The sequence below is a fragment of the Pseudopipra pipra genome, chromosome 1 (genome assembly GCF_036250125.1).
Source record: "Pseudopipra pipra isolate bDixPip1 chromosome 1, bDixPip1.hap1, whole genome shotgun sequence".
NCBI classification, from domain to species: domain Eukaryota; kingdom Metazoa; phylum Chordata; class Aves; order Passeriformes; family Pipridae; genus Pseudopipra; species Pseudopipra pipra.
The window spans coordinates 85,937,765-85,964,404 of NC_087549.1; the positions used below are offsets into that span (position 1 = coordinate 85,937,765).

A 26,640-nucleotide genomic window follows, 5' to 3' on the forward strand; every position below is an offset into this window, starting at 1 on the left:
CCACCAGAAAACAAAACAGACCATGTCTTCTCCTAGAAGAGCAGATGGGGGTACATGGATGGTTTAGGAGTTCGGATACTACATTGCTGACCATCACAGGGCGAAATGAAGGACAAAATCTGTGGGCTGCTATCACTGTCCCAAACTGATCTGCTGTGTTTCTGGTAGTGCCTGGTAATACTGAGCCGTGAACTCCACTGCAAAGTACAGTGGGGAGCGTAACAGTTGCCCACAATGGGAAAGGTCACGGCAAAGAGGGTAGACACTTATCATCACCTTCATTTCACTGGAAGAATAGCAAAGCCATCGGTCTTATGTAAAGCACCTGTGTTAGCAACATACCCGACCTCCCGAGGAGAGGGTACTAGACGGTATTTGTCGGTCCTTTTAGGTTATCTATTTCCGCCAGCTGTCCCCCGCACTGGCACGCGTTACAGTTACCCTGTTGACAAACTCCTGCCTCCACTCTTCCCGAACAAACACCCCCCCCACATCTTCAGCACCAAATCCTCAACACCAAAAGCGTTTCCGACACGCACCCAGCTGCTGTCGGGCTCGGTACCGTGGCCAGGTTGTCACCATTCACACTGCGCACCGGGCTCACCCAGGCGGCGGCGCTAGGACGGGCAGGGCTCCCGCCCTTCTCTCCCGGTGGGAGGGCGCGCGTTGCGTCGCACGGACCGAGTGACTGCACAGCATCCGGAGCAGCGGCAGCTCCGCGGTGCCCTCGGGCGAGCCCAGGCACCTCCCGTGCTCCGAGAAGGCGCGGGCCGGGTCGGGCCCCCCTCCCGCTGCCGCGGGGCCGGGGCGCTCCGCAGGGGGCGGCGAGGGCGGAGCCCGCTGCCGGGCCCTCCGGGGAAGGCGGCAGGACGGAGGAGACTGGCGCACCCGCGGTAAGGCACGGCGGCCGGGAACGGGACACGCCGGAATCGAAAGCACCGTGGCGACACCGGCGGCGGTGCCGGGGGGCTGCCGGGGTGCCGGGCCCCGAGGAGAGGTGGCCCGGCGGGGCTGCGGCGCTACATCCCGCCCCGCCGAGGAGGGTCGCCCGGGCACGGGGGAACGGGAAGCGGCGGGCGGGCGGGGGAGCGGTGCGTGCGAGGAGAGGCGGCCGCGGCTGCAGGAAGCCGCGGGAGGAGGAGGAGAAGGGCGACAAGGCAAGTCTGCCAACGAGGAACTAGGCCGGAGGAGCCCCGCATTAGGGTTTGCCGGCCCTGCGGCGAGCGGATCTTTCGGCGCTCCCCGCCCGGGGGCCAGGCCCGGCCCGGCCTGTCTCTGACAGCCACGGCCCTACGAGGTGCCGTTGCCCAGACAGCCTGTCCCAACTCCCGTGCGAGAACGGCCACTGCACAGACCCCACCCTTCTCCCCTTCCGTGCTCCCTCTGCTCTGCTCCTAATATAACATGTTTTGTCACACCTTTGCTTCCCTTGTCTTGGCTCCTCCTCCCCTTTATGTAACGTACTCATGATCTTGACACAAGTATCTTCTTTGCTATTTCCGAAAGGGAAAAAAAAAAAAGAAAAAATCATTCCTCAGTGAAAAGATGAGCTGAAACACCTGAGCGGAAGGGAAAGGTTTAGATGGAACTGGTTATGAAAGCTGCAGCAGTAGAGTTGAGGTGCCCTGACAGCTTTTGAAACATCTTTCACACATGCAGTCGTTTTGTCTTCAGCTGTAGCAACTCTTCCTGGTACCCATATTAGAGATACTTGTTTTGCCTCCTGTTTTTTATTCCCTTGTGTTACTGATAACTAAGTGGCCTTGAGTTTTGACGCTTGAAAACACATTAATTTCCTCCAATTATACTTTGTAACACCTCTCAAGAATTTATGTGCTGAGAGCATCGTTAGACCACAAAGGCTGCAATCAGCGTGTCACCATTTTTCATATTACTGTGCTAATGTGCGCAGCAATCCTCCTTAACTACACAGGCCATGTCAGATCTGCATCAGATCAGTAACAAATCAACAGAACCAAGTAAACTGCTTCTGAATGGTGGTCAGGCCTGATATGACCTAATGACCAGCTCATGACTCTTGGGAACTTCTGTGCCCCTTAGGGGCTAGATGAGAGGACATAACCATGATATTACAAAGAAAAATGCCACAAACATACTTATTACACTCCCATCCCTCTCTAAATAACACCAGTCATACTGGTTGGCAAAAATTCCTCTCTTCTAGCAACGAGTGTTCAGAATTTTCATAACACAGATTGGCATGTGGTAAATACGAACCCAAGTCAGATATGGCAATGCACTTTCTGAGCCCTTTTTAATTAAGAATGGTGTAAAACAAGGCTGCGTTCTCGCTCCTACCCTATTCACAGTCTTCTTTAGCATGATGCTCCAAAGGGCCACGGCAGATCTCGATGATCAGGACGGTATCTACATTCGATATCGTACTGATGGAAGCCTATTCAACCTAAGGCATCTGAAGGCCCACACCAAGACCTTAAACCATCTTGTCCAGGAGCTGCTTTATGCTGATGATGCCACCCTCATCGCCCACACAGAAGCAGCTCTGCAGCGTTTAACATCCTGCTTTGCAGATGCTGCTGAGCTCTTTGGGCTGGAAGTCAGCTTAAAGAAGACAGAGGTTCTCCATCAACCTGCACCTCAGGAAGTCTTCCATCATCCCCACATCACCATTGGCCAATCAGAGCTCAAATCAGTCCAGCAGTTTAATTACCTAGGCAGCCTCATCTCCTCAGATGGTAAGATTGATGGAGAGATAGACAACAGGTTAGCAAAGGATTATAGTGCTTTTGGAAAACTCCACAAAAGAGTCTGGCGTAATAAACACTTGAAGAAAAGTACCAAGATCAGTGTTTACAGAGCCATTGTGCTGCCTACTCTCTTGTATGGTTCCAAACCATGGGTCATCTACTGCCACCACTTGCGTCTCCTAGAACGCTTCCATCAACGCTGCCTCCGAACAATCTTAAACATCCATTGGTCAGATTATGTGACCAATACATCTGTTCTAGAACAAGCAGCACTCACAAGTATAGAAGCCATGTTGATGAGAACACAGCTGCGATGGGCAGGGCATGTCTCCAGGATGAAGGACCACCACCTCCCTAAGATCTTGCTTTATGGTGAACTTGCCACTGGCTGCCGCAAGAGAGGAGCCCCAAAGAAAAGATACAAGGACTCCCTGAAACAACATCTCAGCCTTGGCCATATTGATCAACATAACTGGTCTACTCTGGCCTCAAATCAGGAGGCCTGGAGACACACCATCTATAACGCAGCTGTCTCCTTTGAGAACACACGCAGGATCACTCTCGAGGAGAAAAGGCAACGCAGAAAGAACCGTGTTCTGCAGAATATACCACCTAAGGAGTCTTTCTGCTGTGCTTTTTGCAATCGGATATGTCTGTCTCGTATTGGCCTCATAAGTCACCAACGTGCATGCAACAAATGTGGATAGAGCCTTCCCAAATCTTCGTTCACGAAGCCCAGCCATGATGAAATATGAACTCATTGTAATATAGATGTTCAGAATAGTATATTTTAAAAATTGCTTTATAATCAATCAAGTATTTTAGGCTACCTCATAGAACACAAATTAACCCCTGGAAGTATGTGTAGCTTCTGTAAGGGTAGGCTAAATCAAACTGCAAAATTTCTGTTCTCTTAACCACAGATACTTAATGTATGCATTGGTATATCCTAAGTACTGAGGATACACATGAATTACCCTGTATCTCAATAAAAAGAAGTAAGATTGGAATGAACTTGAGTCTTTGAGCTTCCTGCCTTGATTTTTTTGTCACCTGACATTTCAAGGTAGCATAAACCAGTATCTCATGTTAAACAGTATACTGTAATAAGTAATCTTTGCTTTAAAGCCTGGCTAGGATTGCTTTCCTGTGATACTCAGTCTACAAAAAAACTTTGGTTTTGAAATAAGTCATAGGTCAGAGAGCTTCTATTCAGAGTACCTCATTACTTAATAACAACAACAAAAACAGTAATAGCATCCTAGCATACCCAAGGAGGAGGATTCCCTCCCATCTTGAATGTTATCCAGATCATTTCAGCAGATAGCTTATGATTTCAGAAGTTATTACTTCTTTTGAATTTCCAAGACTTCTAGTTACAGTTATATGCTGCTTGGTAGGAACAGGTATTCACAATGTAAATAGGATCAAGGTTTTTTATTGTTGCACTTTGAGGCAGAGCTGGTTTTTTGTCAGGTATTTTTTTTGTCAGGTATGGAATGGCAGCCCCAAGCTATCAGTGGTATTAGTGCAAGTCTAGAGATTCACCATTCAAAAATACACAACTACTTTGCATTTACAAGAAAAGTGCATACAATTCTTACAGGAATAACTACTACCTAGGTGCATAAAATTACTGTTAGCTCGGAAAAATTGACGTAGATACGTGGCTTCAAATAATTTCTTGAGAGGAAACTCCAGATAAAGAAGCAAAATGTTAGTTTATGCCACATTAAAGTCTCGTGACTGAATTCAGGCCTTTGTACCTGTTACATCTACCCCATCTGCACAAAAGTCAGGAGCACCACCCCAAGAAATCTAGAGAACCATCACCAGAAACTTCCAGGGACACAAAAACTCACCTGTGAGAGAAGCAGCTTGGCACTGCTATGAGTCGTTTGCTATTCTGCTATTTGATTAATTGTAAAGGAATTCAAAAAATAATAAAACAACCCAACAAACAAAACACAACAACAATCTCCTCTAACAATTATTATGCATAGCAGAGCTTACCTTCTTACTACATGAATGCAGTCATGTCCTCAGTCCTGTATTCATAATGCAGGCTAGCACTCCAGTAAAACAAAATCTGCATCCTTTTGAAGTCAGGAAAGCCAAAGAAAACCCTGAAGACAGCACATGGCTCCAGATGTAGAGAGATTGTTCTCTATCTGTACTGCAACAGCCCATAGAGCCTGTATATGTACTTGGAAGAGGAAGCTCTTGCTTTATACTTCTACAGGCACAACTTTTTTTTCTTAATTAAATTTAGTCTTCCCTGTTTTGGCTTGTCAATATTGAACTGATCAGACAATTTCCAACTCTGCACTAAAACACATCTCTTCCTGTGGATACCTACTTTCCCCACTCACTTTCACTAACTCCTTAGTTCCTAAGCTCCAGAAAGAGGCTGTGGTAATTGGGCAGCTGTAATTAGGCTGCAGCTGATGTTCACAACAACATTAAGCAATCTTTTCAATTAGAGATTTGATGATACAGGTGCACAGTAGTTTACAGGAGTTAGCAGTCATTAGTTTGTCTGAAAAATTTGGGAATCCCTTTGCTACACTATTTACAGCTCTTAGTTACCCAAACAAGCCAATCTTCTGATAGCGGCACTTTGAAATGGTGCCTTTCTCCCACCTCTGTATGTCTGTGTCGTAATTACCCAAGAGGAATGGAAACTGAACAGCCCCGTCAGTCTCTTGGACTTTGTTTTTTCTCAGCAAACTCTTTCTTTACCTGATGTAAGGTGCTTAAGTTAAAAATTTAGTGAGGAAGAAAAGCAGAGCTTGTGGCTTGCACCACTGCTACCAATGCAGCTTGCTGGCATGTGCCGAAGGTATGGGCTGCCTAGCCTTCTTTCAAAGTTTTACTTCCTGAGGGACGTGTTAGGCAAGAGAACATCACAGCTTTCCCAGAGGCTTAAAATTAATCTGGCATCCACTGGAGTTTACTTATCTACCCATTTCATAGATTCCCAAACACTCTTTTTGTCTTGATGCACTTAGGAGTTACTACAAGCCTTCAAAATTTCTTTGTTCCTCTTCTTTTTGAGGGGTGGAGGAGAAGTTGCCATGCACCCCACCAAATTCCTTCCTAGCACTTTTCTCCTTAAATTCAGACAGCTGTGAAATTGTTTCCCACAGAAGCTGGGTTCTTCATTTCACTCTCCAGGGAACACTTTAGTGTGGTTGTTTGGTTTAAGCTTCAAGCAAACTCTTTAGAGCTGTGTTTTCAAAGATGCGTAAAACATGGCTTAGAGTTATATAAGTATCTTGGCACCTGACAGGCCCATGTCAAGGCAATTTAGAAAGTGAAATAAATATTTATCAGAATTATTGGGCACTACTTGCCTTTGGGACTGCTGCCCTTGATTTTTCAAGGTTTTGGGTTTCGCACATATGAAGTGTAGGGACAGTACCCATCTACTGCATGTTATATGGATAAAACCTATTTATTAACAGCACTTTGAGATCCTCAGGTGAAGAAATGCTTTTACATCAACTTAATATAACTGTAGTGGATTGACAGGATAAATCATTGTTATCTTTAGGTATGATTCTGCAAGAACCACAGCATCTTTGATTTCCAGCTTTGTTCATAAGGGTCACAAGAGTTTATGCTTACATATACACTTATTTAGTGGAACAGCTAAATGCCTGATCATGACACTTCTTTTTCCTCCTTTATACTACAGGTCCAGAAGCACTACGGTACTTGATTTAGTTTTCATTGCTAAGCCACAAAAACTGCAAACATGTCTCTGGAAGACATCCACATGAACACCCAGGATTTGCTTGAACAAAAACAGTTAGATGCTGGAGGATTTGGAACCATTTCTTTATGCTTTCACAAGAAACATGGATATGTAGTATTAAAAAAAGTGTATACAGGACCACAGCGCACTGAGTAAGTTACAGATCTCAGTTCTGATTTTTATCTTTCAGTGGAGATAAATCTAAATAGAGTGTAATAATTTTGGGTCTTTGGCTTCTGGAGATACTGCATATGAGGCAAATAAGATAATGCTAGCAGTTGTCCTGCAAATTTTCCTTTTTTCCCCTCACAAGACAACTTTTTAAATTTTAGCTTATTGTTCAAGTGAAGTTCCTGTTTTTCATTTCGAGGGAAGCACTGTTGTGAATTGTTAAGAATCAAGAGGACTCTTGCACACTTAAGGAAATGCAGGAACTCGGTGGCCATATGATATTTTCAGACTTGCAGATATGTTTACAATACAATTATCCAACTGCAGATAAGAAACTAAACGCATATAAACTACCAACAGGATTCCAACTGCTCATGTGTAATACCAAGAATGTAACCTTCTCCCTTGAGAAAAAAGCAGAGCGAGCTAAGCCCACTGATTTAATTCAAGGATTGAATTAGCTGTTGATTTCAGTGGATTCAGGTCACGTTGCAGCTCTACTACCTCACAGCTATAGCAATTGTAAAGCTCTCCCATGAGTCATCCCCTAGAGAGAGACAAAAGTCCATGTTCTTTCTACTTTGGGTTATAATAAATAAACTGAGTTTTTATTTTGCCAGTGGAAAGCAGATTAAGAGATTCTAGTAGTTTGTAGACTGTAATGACAGTTTGGGATCAACACAGTTAAAATGGACAAGCCTGCCAAGTTTATTTTTGGGTTTGTGTTTTTATTTTCTCACTAGACAGGCTCATAATTTTGCCATTCCTTAAAATACTGAACCAAAATTCTTTTGAAAATTTTTTAACTGAGCCTAATGCAAACAAAACAATCAGTTCTCCTCCTACTATGGAAGAACACAGAGGGAAAGGCAGTTTCCTTTTAAGTCACAGGGTAGGAAAGCATTAGTAAACAATATAGTGTCAAGATTTTCTTACATGCTTTTGTCTGATGACTAGAACAGGAGCAATAGTAAAAATACCATCTTTTCTTGTATATTATATAATGGATACTATCCTTTTTTAACACCCTTAGTGAGTTCCCAGCTATGTACCTGTGATTATTGATGGGTTGTACTGAGGCCCATGTAAAAAGTTGGGCTTTGAACTCATCCTCAACCAGTAATTGTTAGCAAATGCTATCATCCAGTGTGTGAGTGGATCCCTCATAATAAATCCATTTTGAACATGAACATGAGTATCAGCCCTTCAGAAACGAGACCTCTGTAAGTTTCCTGTACAAGAGGTAGTGGAGGAGGTCTTGACCCTCCTTGTTCCAAGGCTCTTTCAGCTCTACTCTGATCCCATCCCTGTTCAAAGATTTGGACATACACAAACAGCAGTGCACCTATAAAAAGAATGCTTATGCACTTTCTGAAAAGCAGGCCTTAAAATCAGGATGAGCAGACAGTCTCTATGTAAGGCAGTAGAGTCTTAGAGAATATAATCTGGCCTGAACAAAGCTGTATCAATTAAAAATCAGCTGAAGGTATGGTTAATCGTACAGGGGCTCTAAGGATGTTGACATTTTTTGGCCACTGTTTTCCTTATGAATCAATGTCTGTTTCATCCTTGTGTTCTTTGTAGCCCGGCACCTAAATTCAGTGTAATTTCTGTTTTACAGATACAATGTTTCCCTCCTTGAAGAAGGCAGGATTATGCGCAGACTGCAGCATGACCGTGTGGTAAAACTACTGGGTATCATTTTGGAAGATGGAAACTACTCACTTGTGATGGAGTATGTGGACCGGGGGAACATGATGAAAGTGCTACAGCAAGTGAGCAGTCAATTACTTCACCTCTTAGGGTTGATAAGGTGCTTGAAATGGACAGGATGTTCCTGCCCTCTCCAGAGAATGGAGCCTTTATTTTCTCATTCTTCCTTCTGTGTTAAAAAGCCAATGGCAGCACTGCCTTTTCTAGAGCAGACAATGACTATGGCTTTCCTGTGCATCACAGAGGAGCAGACCAGTTACAGGTTAAAAAGTTATAGAAGTGTTTGTAGAGATATGTGGAGAATTTTCTAAAGAAAAATGCTTCTGTAATTATGGAGTGACTCTAGACTTACTTTAATGGCAAAATTTAGATCCAAGAAGGGCCTTAAAATCCTAGAATATCCTAAGTTGAAAGGGACCCACAAGGATCATCAAGTCCAACTCCTGGTCCTGCACAGGATAACCCCAAAAATCACAACCACCCTCTGGGTGAAAAAACCTTCTAATATCCAGTCTAAACCTCACCTGACCCAGCTTCATGCCATTCTCCCAGAAAGGTCCTCACAGAGAAGAGAACAGTGCCTGCCCCTCCACTTCCCCTCATGAGGAAGCTGTAGACCATGATGAGGTCTTCCCTTAGCTTCCTCCAGGCTGAACAAACCAAGTGACCTCAGCTGCTCCTCATATGGCTTCCCCTCTAGACCTTCCACCATCTTCTTAGCTCTCCTTTGGATGCTCTCCAGTAGCTTTATATCCTTCTTATATTGTGGTGCCCAAAACTGCACACAGGACTCAAGGTGAGGCCACACCAGTGTGAAGTAGAGTGGACAATCACCTCTCTCGACCGGCTGGTGATGCAGTTCTTTTTTGCCATAACTTGAGCAGAGGTACTCTTGAGACTGAGAAAGAAACTTTTTTTAAAGATTGCACTTTAATTTGATGGTTGTAGCTGCATTTTTTAATAGATGGCATTTCTTGTTCTTTCTTTTAGCTCTCACTGCCTTTGTCAGTGAAAGGGCGTTTTGTGCTGGAGATCACAGAAGGAATGCTTTATCTGCATGAGCAAGGCTTTGTACACAAAGACTTAAAACCAGAAAACATCCTTGTGGACAGAGACTTCCACATTAAGGTACTTGTTAAAATGTAAATGGAGAAAGCTGGTGATATGGTTGAAGAATTCAGTTCAGCTGCTCTGCATAGTGTTCCTAAAGTGGTAGGATTGGTAGAGTAGTTTAGTGAGCTATCATGACGAGAGTGTCACTAAGAGAGTGTTAGCCATGAGTCATTGAAGTATGGTAGCCTATATAACCTCTGAGTCTGAGATTTGCAGAGTTTTCCCCCAACTGTGAAAAAAAAATCACTAAAGGCATTTAAAAAATAATATTATTGAGAATTAATGAACTATAAATAACAAAACAACTAGAAAGGTAAAACAAACATTAAAACAGAGATTGAAACAAAATGGAATGTTTTATGTATCGTGTCTTTTGTCCTAGATTGCTGTAATCTCTCCTCCTGCCTTTACCGCCTTCTTTTTATTTCTTTCCTTCTTTTGCCTATTATCTTTTCCTCTTTTGTATCCCTCTTTTTTCCCTTAGTCATCCTTTTAAAATGACATCCAGCAGCTACAAAAAGAAAAAAAACATCAGGACACTACTTCAAAGAATGGCTTATAAGCCTGTTCCAAAGCCTTCTATTAATTTTAGAGGGGGTTTGGATCAAGACACATAGATATAGAGGCTACTGCGGAATAAACCTGAGTGGAATATGCAGCAGTCCTCATCAAATATCCTGTTTCTGGTCAAGGTGAGTTGTTGAAATAACCACCCCATTACAGTTTGAAACTACAGAATAAATTTCTGTGAAGAGAGCTCTGTCATTTTCTATTTCTCACACATAAATTAGTGAATTGTTAATATAGTAACAAGTGCAGTATGAGCAGTTTGCAGATAAGAATTTTTAACATTTTTTTTATTTTTCCAAAAATAAAAACCCCATCATGATCTGCTTTAAATATAAATTGGATGGGGTTTGGGGTTTCAGCTTGCTTATATGGACCAGACCAAACTAGGCTATCATCACACTTCATGACAAACTGAGGTGGAACCTAAGATTAAATTCAGAATCAGATCAGATTTCCTTAAGCAGGTTGATCAAAGTATCATTTAAGGCGGCTGTTGTTAAGCCATCTACTTAAATGTGTCTAACACTGTCAATATTTAGAAAAGGAAGTAGTTGTTCTAGGAAACTGCAAATGTAGAAAGATTTATATCATATCTTCCTCTATCACATTAAACCTCCTCTCACTTGTAGACATGAATTTAGACTCTTTGGACATGCTACTTCTTCAGCAGCATGTCACCTACATTTTCCTCTGAATACATGACCTCTAAATGCAGCCCAAAGCTTCAGAAACACAAGAAGAACAATAAGCTAGTTAGAGGCAACAAGAGAGAAAGGAAAAGTGTGTTAGAAGTGAGCCAGGATATCACCTCAGTTTTCACTTGAAGTAATTGGGTTACACAGCTCTGTTTGACAGCTGCCTGTGGCCAAGGGAGACAGTCTCATTTTCTTTCATTTTTCCTATCCTGTTGACCTTCTGTTCCCTTGTGTTAGCACTGGTGCTAATCTGATCACCCTGTCCTGATTTAGGAAGCCAAACCAGCAGATTACTATTTACCTTGTTGGCAGTGCTACCTTTCCGTTGGGGCGCACTTGGTTCAGCAAGCTGGTTGCATGCCTTGCACTAGTTCTTCCCAGATAAGTGTCCGTGCTGGAACAAGAGGAGCAGAGGGAGCATATAATAGGAGACTGGGAAAAGGAGGGAGGGATTTCTTTCTTCATCAACAGCCATTAGTCTAGTTGCAAAACTGCACCCTAAAGTTTTGGTAATGTCACCTTGTCAAACACACAGTACCCAGGTATCCCTGCTTTAACTTATTCCATGCTATCCTTTTCCATCTCTCTTTGTCATACGCATCACATTGGTTTAGATCCCCTTCTTCCCCTTTTGTGTAGGAAGATCTAAGGAAGTTGAGTTAAATGGAATCTAAATGGAAAGGGCAGTGAGGGAGGAGGGATATCTGCCCATCTCATAGATTGCTTCCAGATTTGAATCTTAGCTTCTTTTTGTATGAATTTCTGTTCTCCCACAAGCACTGCAGACAGACCTCAAACATGATTGTCAATACAGGCAAAACCAAACTTCTTCTATCCTTACATTATACAATTGTTCCAAGTGAGGTTAAATTAATAATAAAAGTTCAGCTTAATGGTTCCCAGTTGGCAGTGATACTTTATTTAGGAAAAAAACCCAAATCAAACCTACCAACCAACCAAAGAAAAACAAAACAAAACAAAAAATGCAAATAGTTTGTTTTCCTTTTTTTAGTTGCATTTTTTCTAGTGTTTCATTTTTAGGTAAGTTATTATATTATTATTAATAATTATAAAATTAAGCACTGCATGAAATACTTGTTTATCTCCTCTTCATTACAGCACTAGCTCTGACATGTCTGATTTTTCAGATTGCAGATCTCGGTGTTGCCTCCTTTAAGAACTGGAGTAAGCTAACCCATGAAGAAACTGTCCGACAGAAGCAAATCAAGAGCACTTGCCAGAACAATGCTGGGACTCTTTTCTATATGGCCCCAGAGCATTTACTCAGTGTTAATGCAAAACCAGTGGAAAAATCAGATGTTTACAGCTTTGGCATAGTGATCTGGGCAATTTTTGCTAACAAGGAACCATATGAAAGTAAGTTACTTCTGAAAGAATGCTATCACAAAATGAAGTTACAAATGTTAAGCATTTAAAGTTATAAAATTAAGATTAGTAGATTAAATCACCCATGGCCTAAAATAGGGCCTGTTTGGCACCTCATGGCCAGCAAGAGGCATTAGTTGCATCATTCCTGACTCCTAAGCATGGACAAGAACATCTGAATGAAATGCAGGTGTGAGCTGAATCTATTCACATCTGTATGGTGCGGGCACAAACTGGACTCAGTGGCAGAAGTTAGACAATCCTCATGTGGGCCAGAATGGAAACTTTGATGTCCACTGTTTCCTAAGGTGGACTAGTTACATGTGGTTTTTTTTTCAACAGGAATGATCACACACAGTTACTGCTTCTCAGCTGCGTGGTGCTAACTTCTCGACATGCACTAATGTTAGCCACACATAGGAGCCAACTGTGGAATTCCAGAGTAATGCATTTATAATTTTGAATGGATTTTTTGCTAACTAAATGGCTTAATGTTACCTATGTGGCCATCTCTGTGTTCATACCCAGTGCAGAGCATAAGCAAGATGCAGGTTCTAGGGAGCTAGTTCTGTCACCCTTACTCACACTAGGCATGTCTTACATATAAAAGTAAATCCATTAATCTTAAAATAAATCTCTAATCCATGGAAGTTAAGGCAGTAGATTCAAATTCACTAATAAGAAATATCTGTAGATGTAACTTGAACATCTTTGAAACCATATTTTACATATCCACAAACACACAGGGAGCTGCTTCATTGTTTCTTTTACCTATGGAAAGGTAGCAAAACCTGCAATCAGGATCTGATAGGAAATTTTATTTTTCAGATGGTATAAATGAAGCCCAGATTTGCTTTGGCGTCATAAATGGAAACAGACCAGACTTAAAGGAGATCACTGATAAATGTCCAGTGGAAATTATTGACATAATGAAACAATGCTGGGAGCAAGAGTCAGAGAAACGGCCAACCTTTGCAGGTAAGGCATTGCTTTAGGATTCTTTTTGTTTCCTGTCCATCAATAGTTTGCAATGGAGCAAAACAAACTTGAGTGTTTTCCTCTTGAAATATAGTTTTTTTCTTTGAAAACCAAAATATCAATTCACATGCCCTGTAAAGCATGCTTCCTGTACCCTGACCATTTTTGGTCAGGGACAAGCATTTACAGATTTGAGAAATACTAGTGAGTGGATGAAGCTACGACACTTTATACCTGATGATAATTTCTCTTCAGCGTAGTATAATCTTCCTGCTGAAATTTTTAGAAAAGCTAACATTAAGGGATGTAGTATATCTTGACTATGACTGAGAAAATATCCTATTCAAAATATTCTAGATTCAAAAGCTGTCCTAGTAATTGTTCCATAAGCAATCCAACTGACTTTGACTAGCTCATCATCCTTTCATATAGTCAGATCCCAAAACACTTGCAGTCAGTAGAAGTCTAGCTGAATGATCTGGGAAGGAGAAATTATAAGAGCATTCAGGAAATAAGTCAAAATCCTATCTCTCCTCATCTCTTCTTTCTATGTCAATATATAGTGCCAAAAAAAAAAAGCTGACACAAAAAAACTCCAAAACAACAACAAAAAAAACACAACCCCAAAGAAAACCCCAACATATAACAGGAAATTGAGGTTTGTATTTAGACAGGGGCACCAACAGCTTCATATACAGCAGGCATGTACTTAAATACTCAGAGGAAATTTGTGTACCAGGAGGAACCCATCTACTATCTCCATATTTAACATACATAATCTACTGCTAATAGATTAAGCTTATGCTAGTACTGGGTCTTAGCTTCTAATTTTCCCATATGCAAGTCAAGGAAAGGTGCTCTCAGCTACAGGTCACATACAGAGAGGTTTCACCCTAAAAAGAAATACAACAACCAAAAAAAAAAAATCTGTGGAAGTCATCCTGTTCTTGTTACTGTTTTAAGGTTATATGTACCATGTGAACAAATTCCAAATATACGTATAACTTTGCTGTTTCTGACCTGATAGAAGTTTTTATTCAATCCTTATCCATCAAAATTGTTAAGATTATGTCACTTTTATTTTCCATTGAAAACCACTTTCACTTAGTTATTTTCTTTTTGCAGAAATTAGTGAAAGATACAAGCCATTTTACTACCAAAATCTAGGAAAAAATATCGAAGAAGATCTGAAGAATTTAAAAGTGAGTAACTTTCTAACCATTTTGTGGTGTCAGTTCCCCACATCCCCTCTTCCTAACCCCAATTATGGCCAGATTCTGCCACTTGGAGACTGATCATGCTTGACCGACCTGGTTTCCTTCTGTGATAAAATGATTTGTAAATGAGGGAAGAGCAGTGGACGTCATTTATCTCAACTTTTGGAAGATCAACACTCTTGCCCAAAATACTCTTGTGTCTGAGTTCAGATGTTACTGTCTGGATGAGGAAATGAAAACAGGTTGGATGGCAAGTCTCAGAGGACAGCAGTTAACTGGTCCTACTTCACCTGCAGGCCAGTAGCAGGTGCAGTAGTGCAGGGGTCTGGGACCTTCCCTGGTGTACTCTTTTTATCAGTGAGGTGATAGAAAGCAATGGAGCCACACATAAGGTGTAGAAGGACAAACCAATACAGTCACAAGGAAAAGGCTGGAGGAATGTGGTGACAGAAACCTTGTGAGATTCAGAAAGGTCAAATACAACATGTTGCACCTGGAATTAAATAACCCCTGGCTTCAGTGCCAACCAATGGCTGCCCAGCCAGGGAGCAGCACTGCTGAGAAGATGCTCAGGTGAGCAGCGACCTGGGCACCAGCCAAGGCCTGACTAGCACCAGCGGAGTCACAGGCAGCAGATGAAGCAGATTAGCTCAGCACTTGTTAGTCCTGCCACAGGAGATGGGGCTGTTTCAGCCCAGACATGCAATGGCTTTGTGGAACATAAAGAAATAGCAAGCTGCCTCTATGTATGAGGAGTTCATTGCGAAGATAAAGCCAAGCTCTTCAGAGCAGTGCATAGTGTGAGGACTAGAGACAGCAGACATAAATGGAAACAAGAGAGATTCAAACTGGATGTAAGAGGGGAAAAAAAACCCACTTTTCCCTCTGAGGACAGCTGAGCAGTGGAACAAGTTACCTAAGGAGATTGTCCTGTCACCATCATCGGAGGTTTTCAATATCCAATTGCATAAAGCTCTGAGCTACCAACTCTGATCCCATAAATGACCCTGTTTTGAGCAGGAGGTGGGCCCAAGATCCCCCAAGGTCAATTTCCACCTGAGTGACACACTGATTCTATGATGATACTTTGCAAAAGCTCCTCATTAAGTCTCACTCATGAAATAAAATGTTATTCCTAGCAATTCAAAAGTCGCAGAATATGATTTAAAGTAACTTTTAAAATTCTTGGTAATTTTTGTCCTGTGTTCAGGCAGTGTCTAATGAGTCTCAGCCTGCTTGAGACCAGAAAGCTATACCACAGATAAAATTTAAATTCAGTGGTTTTCCTGACTGTCCAAGTTGGTTTCTCTTACTTTTTTGACTGTAACTTTATAAATTATGATAAAAATAATCATTTCCTGACTGAAAATAAGAGAATAAGAACTTCTTGAACAGTTAGGCTGATTATGGAACCTTTTTATTACAGATTTTACAAATTAACTCACTTCACTATATTGACAGCTGTTGGTGAGAACTCCTGGCATTCACTCCTTTGCAGTGAAGTGAGGCTCCGAACAGTACATACACAGTATTTTTAAGTAAGGAAAAAAAAGAACTTCCTTGTGAAACCACTCTTTTACAATTTTTTGAAAGTGCTTTCTTCTGTCACCAAGTCTTCAATTGTGGTAATGAAAGTTTCTCATTTCATGTGATGTTTACAAAGCACCAGTGACTGTTCAAAAAAGCAACAGAGTTTTGCAAAATGAAACTGATGAAACAGATTTCCTGGTCTGGTTTGACCAGACTTACAATGTGAAGTATATATGTCTAATTTATGATAGCAGCCCCAAATCAGGATCATGGCCAATTGTACTAGCTTCCTTAGCTCTCTACAGATGTACCTCTCAAGTCATAGGGACAGAATGACTATTTAGAAAATGGGCTGTGAGTTTATTACTTTCTCAGGAAGGAAAGCATCCATTACAATCAGGGCACAGAATGTGAATAGAGCATGCAAGGCAAGTCAATATGGTGAATTACTAGTACAGCTTCAGTAGCAACATGAGTTAGAGGGTTTGGGCATAACTTCCCTTCCCTCCTCCGCAGCAATCATGCAAGCAGAGTCCACAGCCTCCTAACTAAAAGGATCACAGAATGGTTGAGGTTGAAAGGGATCAGAGGTCATCTGGTCCAACCCCCCTGCTCAAGCAATTCAATTGCTCAAGTAAAATCCAAGGACCTACAGTTATAATGTGCTTCAGAATGTCACCTTTTGCTTTTGGAAGGATGTTGATTTTTTGGGGAAGAGATAGATAGGAGTTGTTGACTTTTAATCTGTTAAAGTACTTCTTGAGTTTAATTAATTAAAAAAAACCCCACAAACACAAACCCTACTTTTGGAAATTATTTTACAAGTAAGAAGCACTTGGTGAATTTGAGAAATAATTTTTCCACGTTAAAAAAAAATTATTTCCAGTAAAGTCTGAATAATGGGAACATCACAAGAATAGAACAGGGATAGATTTTGCCCTCATTATAGTGCAGTGAGAATGAGTGTTTACGGAAAGGAAATTGTACTGCTTCTTCCTGAAAATTTCCTCTAAACTCCTTGTTCTACAGGTACTCCCTTTAGTTAAGCTTTTGCCTATGACTTGATCATTTGTTCTTTCTCACATGCAGAAAATATGGCCTGAGTCAAATGAGCTTCTGAATAGAATGGAATCCCTCCAAATAGATGCTGTACCAGAAGATACCAGTAATGGTGAAGTAGGTAAGTCCCTGTGTATTTTGCCAAAGATAAAGTTGTGTACAAAGCAAGTAACCTTACCATTAAGGGGTTATGAAGAAACTCAATTATTCAGTACTTCAGAAAGAATTGTAATCACTGAAAAGATTAAATTTCTTCCCAGAATTCATACTTACTATAAATTTTCCATCATCTACAGTTCAAACCCATTCCATTTTACAGTATTCTGCTTTCATCTTCCACACTGAAAATTTTGTTCAACATTAGACTTTTCAATGGTCACTGTGATAATTCCTTTTCATACTTCATCTTTCTTCCCATCCTTTTGTTTATGCCAACTGCTTGCTCTGTAGGCTTTAATTTACTTTTTTTCTCACTCCATCCTTTCTTATGAATGCTATTACCTTGCTTTCAAAGGAATCTGAGGAGCACTAATTTTTCTCTCCTTCTCTTCTATTTTCTATCAAGGCTTGGATGAGTTGCATGTTTTGTGATTTTATAGAGGTGTCTCACTAATATGTAATGATAAAGTTTTGTAGTAGTGTATCTGGAATTCTTTTACCAAAGTTTCCTAATGTCAAAGGACATAGGATCTTATTTGCAACACTGATTTACAAGAAATAATATAAAATTCAGTAGAAATAAAATTCTGCTACTTTAGCTCACACCACTTGAAATACATTATTAAATGAATAATGTTAAACTGTAACATGCAACTAATAAATCTTTCCCAGAGCTAGGTTTAATGTAATTGTTCCTCAGTGGAACTGATGGACTTAGGGCAGTTACACTTGCTTAGCAGAAACAATCATGTATCACTGCTGCAGATTGCAGATGCTCTTGTGATTTAAGTATGAAAAGCTTTATTGTGAATCTACACTGCAGAAAGATGTTATCTTGGCAGCCTGTCAGTCAAAGTTGGGGTTTTTTTCTCTAATCAATGGGCATTACTCAGACTGGTAGTGAAAGGCATCCCACAGGATCTGTTCATACATCTCAAGCTTTCCCTGGAGAACAGATGCCGTATCGTTTATGCTAATACTGAATTGCTAATGGGTGTCTCTTTTGATGGGGTTATTTCAGTATTAGCTTATTCCTCCCAGTCCCTCTCTAGCAGTGGCAATAGAAGAAGTAGAGCAAGTCAGACTGAAGGTGTACTAATATACAACCATCAAAAGGAACTAATTTTGGTGCTGCCTAATATGGCCTAAAATCATGTAATTTGGGGAAGAAAAATTAAAAAAAAACTTAAAAAATCAGTTCATTGGCATTATCTGAGCTAAACAGAAGCACATACATACATTTTATTCCAATTTTACGGTGATTTGTAAGACTCATTTGGTTTAGGCACTGTAATATGTTTTCTAGAAAAGTTTTGAAGCTTTCAGAACTTGAAGAAAGCATCTGTGGTCTTACCCTTAAAAATATAAGTACAAGTTATAACAAGCAGATTTTTACATTCTTATCTGGAATGCTGCAGCATGATCCAGATCGTACTCCATCTGGTTCAAGACTGAAGTAAGGCTTCTTTTGATATTGAGAATTAGTTTGAAAGATGTAGATGTAGATGACACAGACTATTTTATCTGGTAGACATTACTTGTAAAAATGTATTCTTTGGGACCACGAAGAATAAACTAGACAAAAAGTATTCATCACGAAATACCCAGACAGGATACTTTACATAATCATTTTTAAATAAGATTTTAATGACAAATTATTTGTGCTGTATGAAGTTATACCTGCTATTACAGAGGTGTTATTTTCCATCCTGTTACACTTCAGTTTTGCACTGATTAAACTCCAGTGCTAGTGGCAACACACCAGTAAATCAGACCCTGCAAATGCCTTCAGGAATGTTTGTTTCAGTGGTTGAAAACTTAATGTCAATATAAGCAGAGTGTGCAGTGAATTCTCACACCACTTGAGTGAGATTTTGACACTTACAGCTTAAACAAATCTGTACTTCTAGATATAAATCTGTTATACTCGCCAGCAGAGATGTTTTATTTTATAGAATGCCTTATGCTGAAAGTAATTTTATATTTTCACCTTTTATATATACCATAATAATAAAGGTAGGTTAATAGATTCTAGTATCATTGCAACAAGTTCAATTTGGATGTTTTCCAAATATTTAATTTTCCTCCCTTTCAGATCAGCCTAATTCTCTACACAGCTCTCAAGGTCCCGAGACCAGTCATGTTAATGAAGCCCTGTTTGCTGCCTCCCCCAAGAACCAGCCTGTTGAGAGCTGCGAGACCTCTTTTGCACCTGCTGATAATCTAGAAAGAAAACTTCAGTGTGAATACAACTATCATGTATTTGGGAGCCGGATGGATAAAGCAGTTCCACCGGTACTACACACCCCTGAAATGATAGAGGAAGAAAGGAGACGGAGAGTTTCCTGCGATCCGTTTGCAAAGCCATCTCCTACTTCCCAAAAGAGTGAACTGCATCCAAGAGCTGAAAAAACAGGATCAAACACTAACCCATATGTCTGGTCAAACCACGATCCAAATTTCTGGCCACAGGCAGGATCAAACACTAAACCATATGTTCGATCAAACCCTGATCCAAACTTCCGGTCACGGGCAGCTGCAACAACACCAAACCAGGGAACAGTTTTTTATGGGCCAAACCGTAACAGTCTTCTAACAGGAAACCCAGAGGATCTCTATGGATTGTGTTTAGCCAGCAACTTCAGCCTAAGTAAACCTCCTGTGCCAGAATCTGGCCAAAACCTGCAGTCACAAACCAATGTAAACTGGTATTCGAAGAATTCAGACACAGATACAGGTGAGATTCCTCTTTCCCCAACACCTATGTTTCTGAAAACTCACTTTTTGTCTGTTAAATGAAGTGGTCAAGAGCATTTTGCAGCTTAAGGAACAACCCGTAGCAAAGGTGAATTTATTTCATGTAATTCTCTTTGTTTACCTGAGGTTACTTAGCTCTCTGAAACACTCTAGCTTTGACTTCATTATGCTGCTTTCACTGATTTCAGGCTGTCAATTGCAAATGAACCATTTCTTAAGCACCAGTGTTATAGAAGAGCAGGATAACCAACACCTGACTCCTCAGCTACCAGCCAAGTAATAGCACACAGGAAGTATTGCTACAGCAGCTCCCAAAACCAAGAGCTGCTACCAGTCATTTTAGGAAAGCAAAGGAGAACTTTGACTCTCAGAAATGTGACATTCATACCATAGGTTCTGCTCATTCAAAAACAGCATTTGTAGCATTTCAGAAATTAGATGGGTATTTTGAGCTTGATTTGCAGCAAGCCAAGAGACTCCTAAGCTCCTAAGCAAGGAGCTAAGGCTTGTAATTGGTTTCTCCAGAGAGCTCTGTCTGGTACTGAGGGGGAGCTTCTATTGGTATTTGCTAGTAAGCCATGTAGTAGAAAGGTATGGAAATGGAGACAGAACACTGAGCATTGGCAAACCATAAATAAGTGGTAATAGGAGACCTACAAGATAGAACTTTTAAGAACTAGAGATAACATGAGATACATTAGCCTGCTCCTACTAAATACTGGATATTTTTAGTATGGTATTATTTTCCAGGTCATCTCACAAGAAAATAAAGAATGCCTAGCTTTTTACAAGCAGAATGCCACAAAGGTGTTATTCTGTTAAATTACTTATGCAGAGACTCTGATTAGTTGTTTATGTGAGTTTATTTGCTGAAATGAATCTGAGAACTGTTATGTCAGAAGGCAGGCATTAGAACCGTCAACATCACTAATAAAGGAAAACCTTCTGTTGGAACGGAATAAGGAAAACAGTTATTGTAGGGAGGTTGTGTGAAACAGTGTAGCAGATACCAGACCGAGATGCAGAACAGCATTGCAGCTCTTCCACTGACTTGTTCCGTGACTGTAACCCAGACGCTCTTGCTGCCCTATCATGAGTTGTAGAGCTCATCTGTGAGCATCCCTGGGCTGGAAGTTATATCTCTGCCAGATGTTACTGCCACTGACAGAAGATGCAGTGATGTCCCATGCCTTTGCTAGAGCTGGTCACAAGCAATGTGCTAATATAAACCACAGTCAATCTCAGCACTAAGCAGTAGGAACACACTTGGTAGTTTGGAATTTTCCAATTGGAATACCTGATACAAGGCAGCTCAGTCCATAACTGCGGTGTGCTGTGATCCACACCATCAGGTATCCATATGCCCATGTGGAAGCCCATTGCCCTCACTGGGATCCAAGGATGGTTAAAGCTATTAGTCACTGAGCAAAAAACCACAAGGAGATCATTGCTTAAATTAGAGTTATTCAAGGAGATACAATCCTGCTAATTAAAAAGCTTCTCATTTCTCTGTATTTGAGAGCACTGTGTACTTTCACTTTTACAAATATGGCAGTCATTGTTAAGTACATTTGCTTTTTTATTTACTTAATGCTTTTGGCATTTTTTTGTTTTCTCTCTTTGTATAGGTAACAAGGATTCCACTTCTTTCTCAAGGGGAACTTTTGCATATTATCCTAGCTCACCAGGAGTAAGCCCAGGTAAGTGCTGTAGCCTTCATCTATCGTGGTAACCAACCTGCTATGCATTGCATCCTGACCAGCAAAACAAAAAACTTTAGGAACTTGAAATATATATGTTATTGCTAAATACCTCTAACCATAGCTGAAGTTATCAGTACCAGTATGTAAAACTAATTCCTGTCTCTAGCAGAACCTATACACACCATTAAACATGATGAATCGAGGACAACATCTTCTTATATGTAAGAACTTCTTTTAAAAACTTGAAGGCATTGCAAAATCTCCTGCACACCTAAACTAGTCACTTTCTTAGATTAAGCATCAAGCTGCTGTGACTCTGCCCCAACTGTTGAGCCACACATGCATCTGGGACACTTCGTCCTATCTTGCTCTGGATTTTTAATACAATTCTCTAGCTGCAGGCTTCATCTGATCAGCCTTCACTGGGGCACAGGTCTCTACAGTTCAACTGTCTTGAACCCCTGAAATGGTGTTATGTCCTTCAGGAGTTGTTAATATATGCTTCTTTCAAGTTGTGTTGCTTGGGGCACCCTGAATTCTTTAATTAACCCTTTCAAGGCTTGTCCAGTTTGTAAATGGCCTACACTTCCAAAGAAAACCTGAAACAGCAGGTTTTTGTCTTCTTGACTTTGGACCCCTTAGAGTCTTTAGATGATGACACAAACCTGACAAGCAGCAAAGTGTAGAGACTTGGGAAAGGAGATTTATAAGCACAATAAGTTTTGCTGTTAATATTGACAAAGCATTTTGTACACATTTTCCTACCTTATGCTAGATTCATTTTGTTACCAGATAAGAACATAGAAAAAATATGAGATTTCTTCATTTTTTTAGCTACAAAAGGAAAAGGTTACAGGAATCATAATGTTATGAGACATGATAAAATGCATTCCTTTTTTTGTAACTTCTAGAAACCAATCATGCATACATACAAATATTTCTGACTTGCAGCCTCCAGTTAACAAAAATTAAGTGCACTTAAATTTTCATACATAACATAACCATAGATTTCCACACTTCACATTGCAATTGAGTGTGCAACAAGAATGTTTGTGCATCTAACCATAATTTTGTGTGATTAAATACAGAGCTTGGTGTATCATTTTAAATATCTGTACTTTGATTTTAGACCCAGGTTGTGAGATTCACCATTTAAACTAGAGTTAGAATGTTTAATGGATGATTATCCAAACAGAGTTCAGAAAACACTGTCAAGAAAATAGAAAACTAATGTCACCTAACATGAATAGTGACTTAGTTTCATGTTATGTGTGGAAATCAGACAAGAGTAAGCAAAAGACCAAATTACATGTTTAACTAATCACTTATGAGCAACAAGAAATAATTTACTGTAGTCTCACAGAACTTCAAAGTCATAACTGTAAACCTGAACCTACATCTATAAAAACTAAAGCTGAGATGCAGAAGTGAAGTTTTAAGGTTTAAAAGAAAAAAGCATTCAAGTAAAGGCTGACCCCCTGAAGCTGTTGGCCAACAGAAGGTGAGACTGCTGCTACACATTTACAAAGCACAGGGAACGTTATTTACAGTCCAGTAATTACCAGCATGTAAAGCTTGGTTATGGCACTTTGTTATAGAACAGACTGGGCTTTCACTGAAGTACATTTGTGTCACACTGCATAGTGAAAATACGCTCACAGTTGCCATAAATGGCTATTTCTGCATTAATGCAATGAAAACATTTAATCCCTTCCCTTATTAGTAGAACCTTCTTCCTCCTTATGTTATTTCTTGACATTTTGAACCACATGCAGTTGTTTATAAATTTGTATTAAAGTCCCTTATACAGATGACTCAATCAAATACAACATTAGTAACAGCTCTGGAATTCAAATTGGATCCTACAACCACATGAAGATTGAAGAGCACAATCAGCACATCAGCACTTCTCCTGCTGCTACAGAAGCAAATTATAGACAATATGAAGCAATGGGTATATTTGGTAAGAAAAATATCTCCCTAGTTTTCATATATTCTCCCTATGTAATTATCCAAGAATCATTTGGTTTGGAATGTATGAAGCACTCAAATTGGTAAAAGCAAGGCTATGATTGGAGGTCCTCACCTGACTTACAGTTTAAATTTTAGAATATCCTGAGATATGAAGATCATAGAGTCCGGTGCCTGACATCACACAGGGAAATCTTAAAGTTAAACCATATATCTGAGCTATGACCGCTTCACTCAGGTAGAAGTTGGAAGATTTTGAAATTTAATTTTTTTTCCTTGGTCAATACCAAATTAAACTATCTCTGTGTATTCTTAAGTAAACAAATCATTTGTGTCCTGGAATATAAAACACACCATACATCTATTTAAGAACTCTAGGAAGGGGTTTTTCAGTCTTGCAGGTTTAAGTCACAAACCACGACAGCTTCAGATCAAAAAGCAAGTCCAGCAACTGACGTGTGAATACACATGTTCTGACTGGGCATTTCTTTCCTGGCATCGCTGGGTTATGCTGCCTCCATGAAGTCCACTTCTGGTTATATCACTAAGATTCTGTCTCCAGATGTTACCAATAAATAATAGTGGGAGGACAGGAGAGATAGCAAAAGGAGCAGAAGAAATGTTAAAAAATGCCATTTTCTTACACTCTTCTTCTTTTTGCAGATGATACTACTGTCCTGACTGCCAAACATCTGAATCTAGTGAGAGAAAAGTTGGCTAAGCAGTGGAAGCACTGTGCTCGGAAACTGGGCTTCTGTGATCCCGAGATTGATGAAATTGATCATGATTATGAACGAGATGGACTAAAAGAAAAAGTTTACCAAATGCTGCTTAAGTGGGAAATGAGGGAAGGCTCCAAAGGTGCTACAGTTGGAAAACTTGCCAAGGCCCTCTTTGGCTGCCAAAGACTGGATCTCCTTACTAGTTTGATGCTAATCAAGGATGAATAATTTGACTGAGAACTGTGGGAAAGTGAGGGTATTTTTTCCTGAAGACCTTCCAATAACAAATAATTCTGAACAGACTTTCTGGAATTCTCCTTCTTGCACAGACTTTTTGGAACATAGTTTTTCTGCCAAGCAGTTTTCAATGAATACCTTCAGTAAATCAAAAAGTTTATGTCACGATATTTGGCCTTCCAAAGGATAAAATAAATTAAGCATCTTCCTTCTGAATAGAATGATTGTCCAGAGATAACAACAACAATGCAATGCAAATATTGATTCAAGGAGAATGTGTTACACAAAATTTCTGGATTCTACATTCTGTCTTGAAACCTTTTGGGACCCTTGTTCAGTTCAGAACAAAAGCATGTCATTTCAACAAAGCAATATATGAGTAATAATATGCAAAAGACTGACCTACTTTTTGAAAAACTTGTACAGAGAATTAAATCAACTGTTAAATTTTGCCAGAAGTGCCAATTGCTTTAAGTCAATAACATTATTTTTCAAATATTTTTATAATTTTTATTAAATACATGTGTCTAGAATTATGCAGAACAGCAGCATAAATAAAAGCAAAAACTATTTCTGGCTTTAAAAGGCTATACTTGATATTTTACAGATTAATATTGCATTACTTTTTTACATTGTTTGGTAGAAAAGATTTTACATGTCAAGTTTCTTATCTGCTTTATGAAACAGTGAAAAAATAAATTCAATCTGTATTCAATCCAAAGTAAGAACTCTGGAATACAACAGCTTTGGGAAGGGAAAGGTGCCTTATTACCTCTTGACAGAAGACCCATTCTCCTACTCGCTCTTGGGGCTCATAGTGACTAGAATGTCACTACTTTTTGAATCTCTTGGACTGCATTTATATTAATGGATTAATATGCCTGGGAACGTTTCTGGGTGCTGAGGGTAAGCTGGCATGCTGATGCTGCAGCCTGCTGCCAGCAGGATAGCAAATTCTTTAAACCTCCAAAATTTTGTGCAAAGGCTTTTTCACAGCGCTCAGGTTCTTTTGGGGAACACTGAAAAAACTCTGTAGTGTAAGTGATGGTATCCCAGTGCCTGGAGATGTTCCTTGTCACTCTGACTTCCTGGTATTGACATGATCTCATTGTGCAAGATCTCTGAAAGAATTACTGAGCTGTAAGTTTTTATGCCTGAAGAATAATTATGTGAAACCTTTCCGAGGAAGAATGATACCTCCTATTTCCATCAAATCTACAAGTATTTCCAACAGATGTTTCAGAGCAGGTAATTGTTTATGCTGTAGATTAAAGCACTAAGTTTCATTAGTGTTCATAAATGTTCATTGTTATTGTCAAAAAAGGCTAATAATTTACTGAAAGTATAGTTAGAATGGATTTCTGCTCCTTGATACAGCAGCCACCATTTTAGTGGAATCAAAATGAAATAATCAAAGCAAGCATCAACATATTTGTCATCTTTAAATCTACAAGGCAATAGTGTAAATGGCCCCCCAAAATGGAGACCTTAGCAGAAACCTATACAAAGAGCATGTCATCCATTCAGATACTAGAGCACTTCTATATTTATTTTTAATGCACTCTCTTTTCCATGGAGGGTGGCTTGGGATGTATCAGTATGTACTATAGTAATACTTATATTTTTAATTCCTCAGAATTAATTGCATTGCCTTACTGTTTTCACTTAGCAACATGCTAAATTTTATATAAATTCTTGAGTATAATAGAGAATGAAATGTTTTACTTGTCTAATATAATGAGCATACACTTTCCAGAAGAAAAACAGTTACTCTTCTTAAAGTACATAGAGAAATGGACTAAGGGGTGTCTTCTCTATGTCAGTCCACAGAGAGTTACAGCTAGCAGCTACTATGTTACTTCATGAAACAGATTCCAGAAAGATCAGAAAGTCCATTTATGTCCTGTTAACATTGGTTGCACTGTATTGTTAGATCAATTCCCTAGCCCCCATTGGCTTTTTAAAGTCTCCCATATCTGTAGTCTTTATTATACAACATGCAATTTTCCCACCATAAGATCCTTGTCTTATTTGTTACACAGAATGGTAATCATTTAACAGGCATACATTAAGTGCTTCATTTTCTCTTTATTAAAGCGAGCCCAGACCTTCTTTTCTGAAACAACAACAAAGATGTAGAACAAAAACAAGAAGCGTTTCAGAACAAGAC

General features: G+C 39.9%; 1 protein-coding gene and 1 long non-coding RNA gene across 6 annotated transcripts in view; one reads left to right on the forward strand and one right to left on the reverse strand.

Annotated features, from left to right (window-relative positions):
- Window positions 1-26,640, reverse strand: part of LOC135418238 (uncharacterized) — an 87,080-nt gene that overhangs the window by 54,347 nt on the left and 6,093 nt on the right. Inside the window, exon 3 of one of the 2 annotated variants that reach the window (XR_010432357.1) lies at window positions 10,275-11,145. The exons of the other annotated variant lie outside the window; for it this stretch is intronic. This is a non-coding gene — a long non-coding RNA (uncharacterized LOC135418238). Of the gene's footprint in view, window positions 1-10,274; window positions 11,146-26,640 lie in introns of those variants that run through there. 2 annotated transcript variants of the gene reach the window in all.
- On the forward strand, window positions 756-25,190 carry RIPK1 (receptor interacting serine/threonine kinase 1). 4 transcript variants are annotated; one of them, XM_064663117.1, is made up of 12 exons: window positions 756-893; window positions 6,430-6,641; window positions 8,282-8,435; window positions 9,364-9,501; window positions 11,900-12,128; window positions 12,966-13,115; window positions 14,241-14,317; window positions 16,952-17,042; window positions 19,176-19,817; window positions 21,466-21,537; window positions 23,339-23,503; window positions 24,175-25,190. In XM_064663117.1, exons 2-12 carry the CDS (start codon window positions 6,490-6,492, stop codon window positions 24,459-24,461), a joined length of 2,157 nt encoding a protein of 718 aa, XP_064519187.1. In that variant the 5' UTR covers window positions 756-893; window positions 6,430-6,489; the 3' UTR covers window positions 24,462-25,190. The 4 variants fall into 4 exon arrangements, with proteins under 4 accessions (XP_064519187.1, XP_064519205.1, XP_064519196.1 ...); XM_064663135.1 differs by lacking the exon at window positions 6,430-6,641 and having other exon boundaries at window positions 799-893; XM_064663126.1 differs by lacking the exon at window positions 756-893 and having other exon boundaries at window positions 3,196-6,641.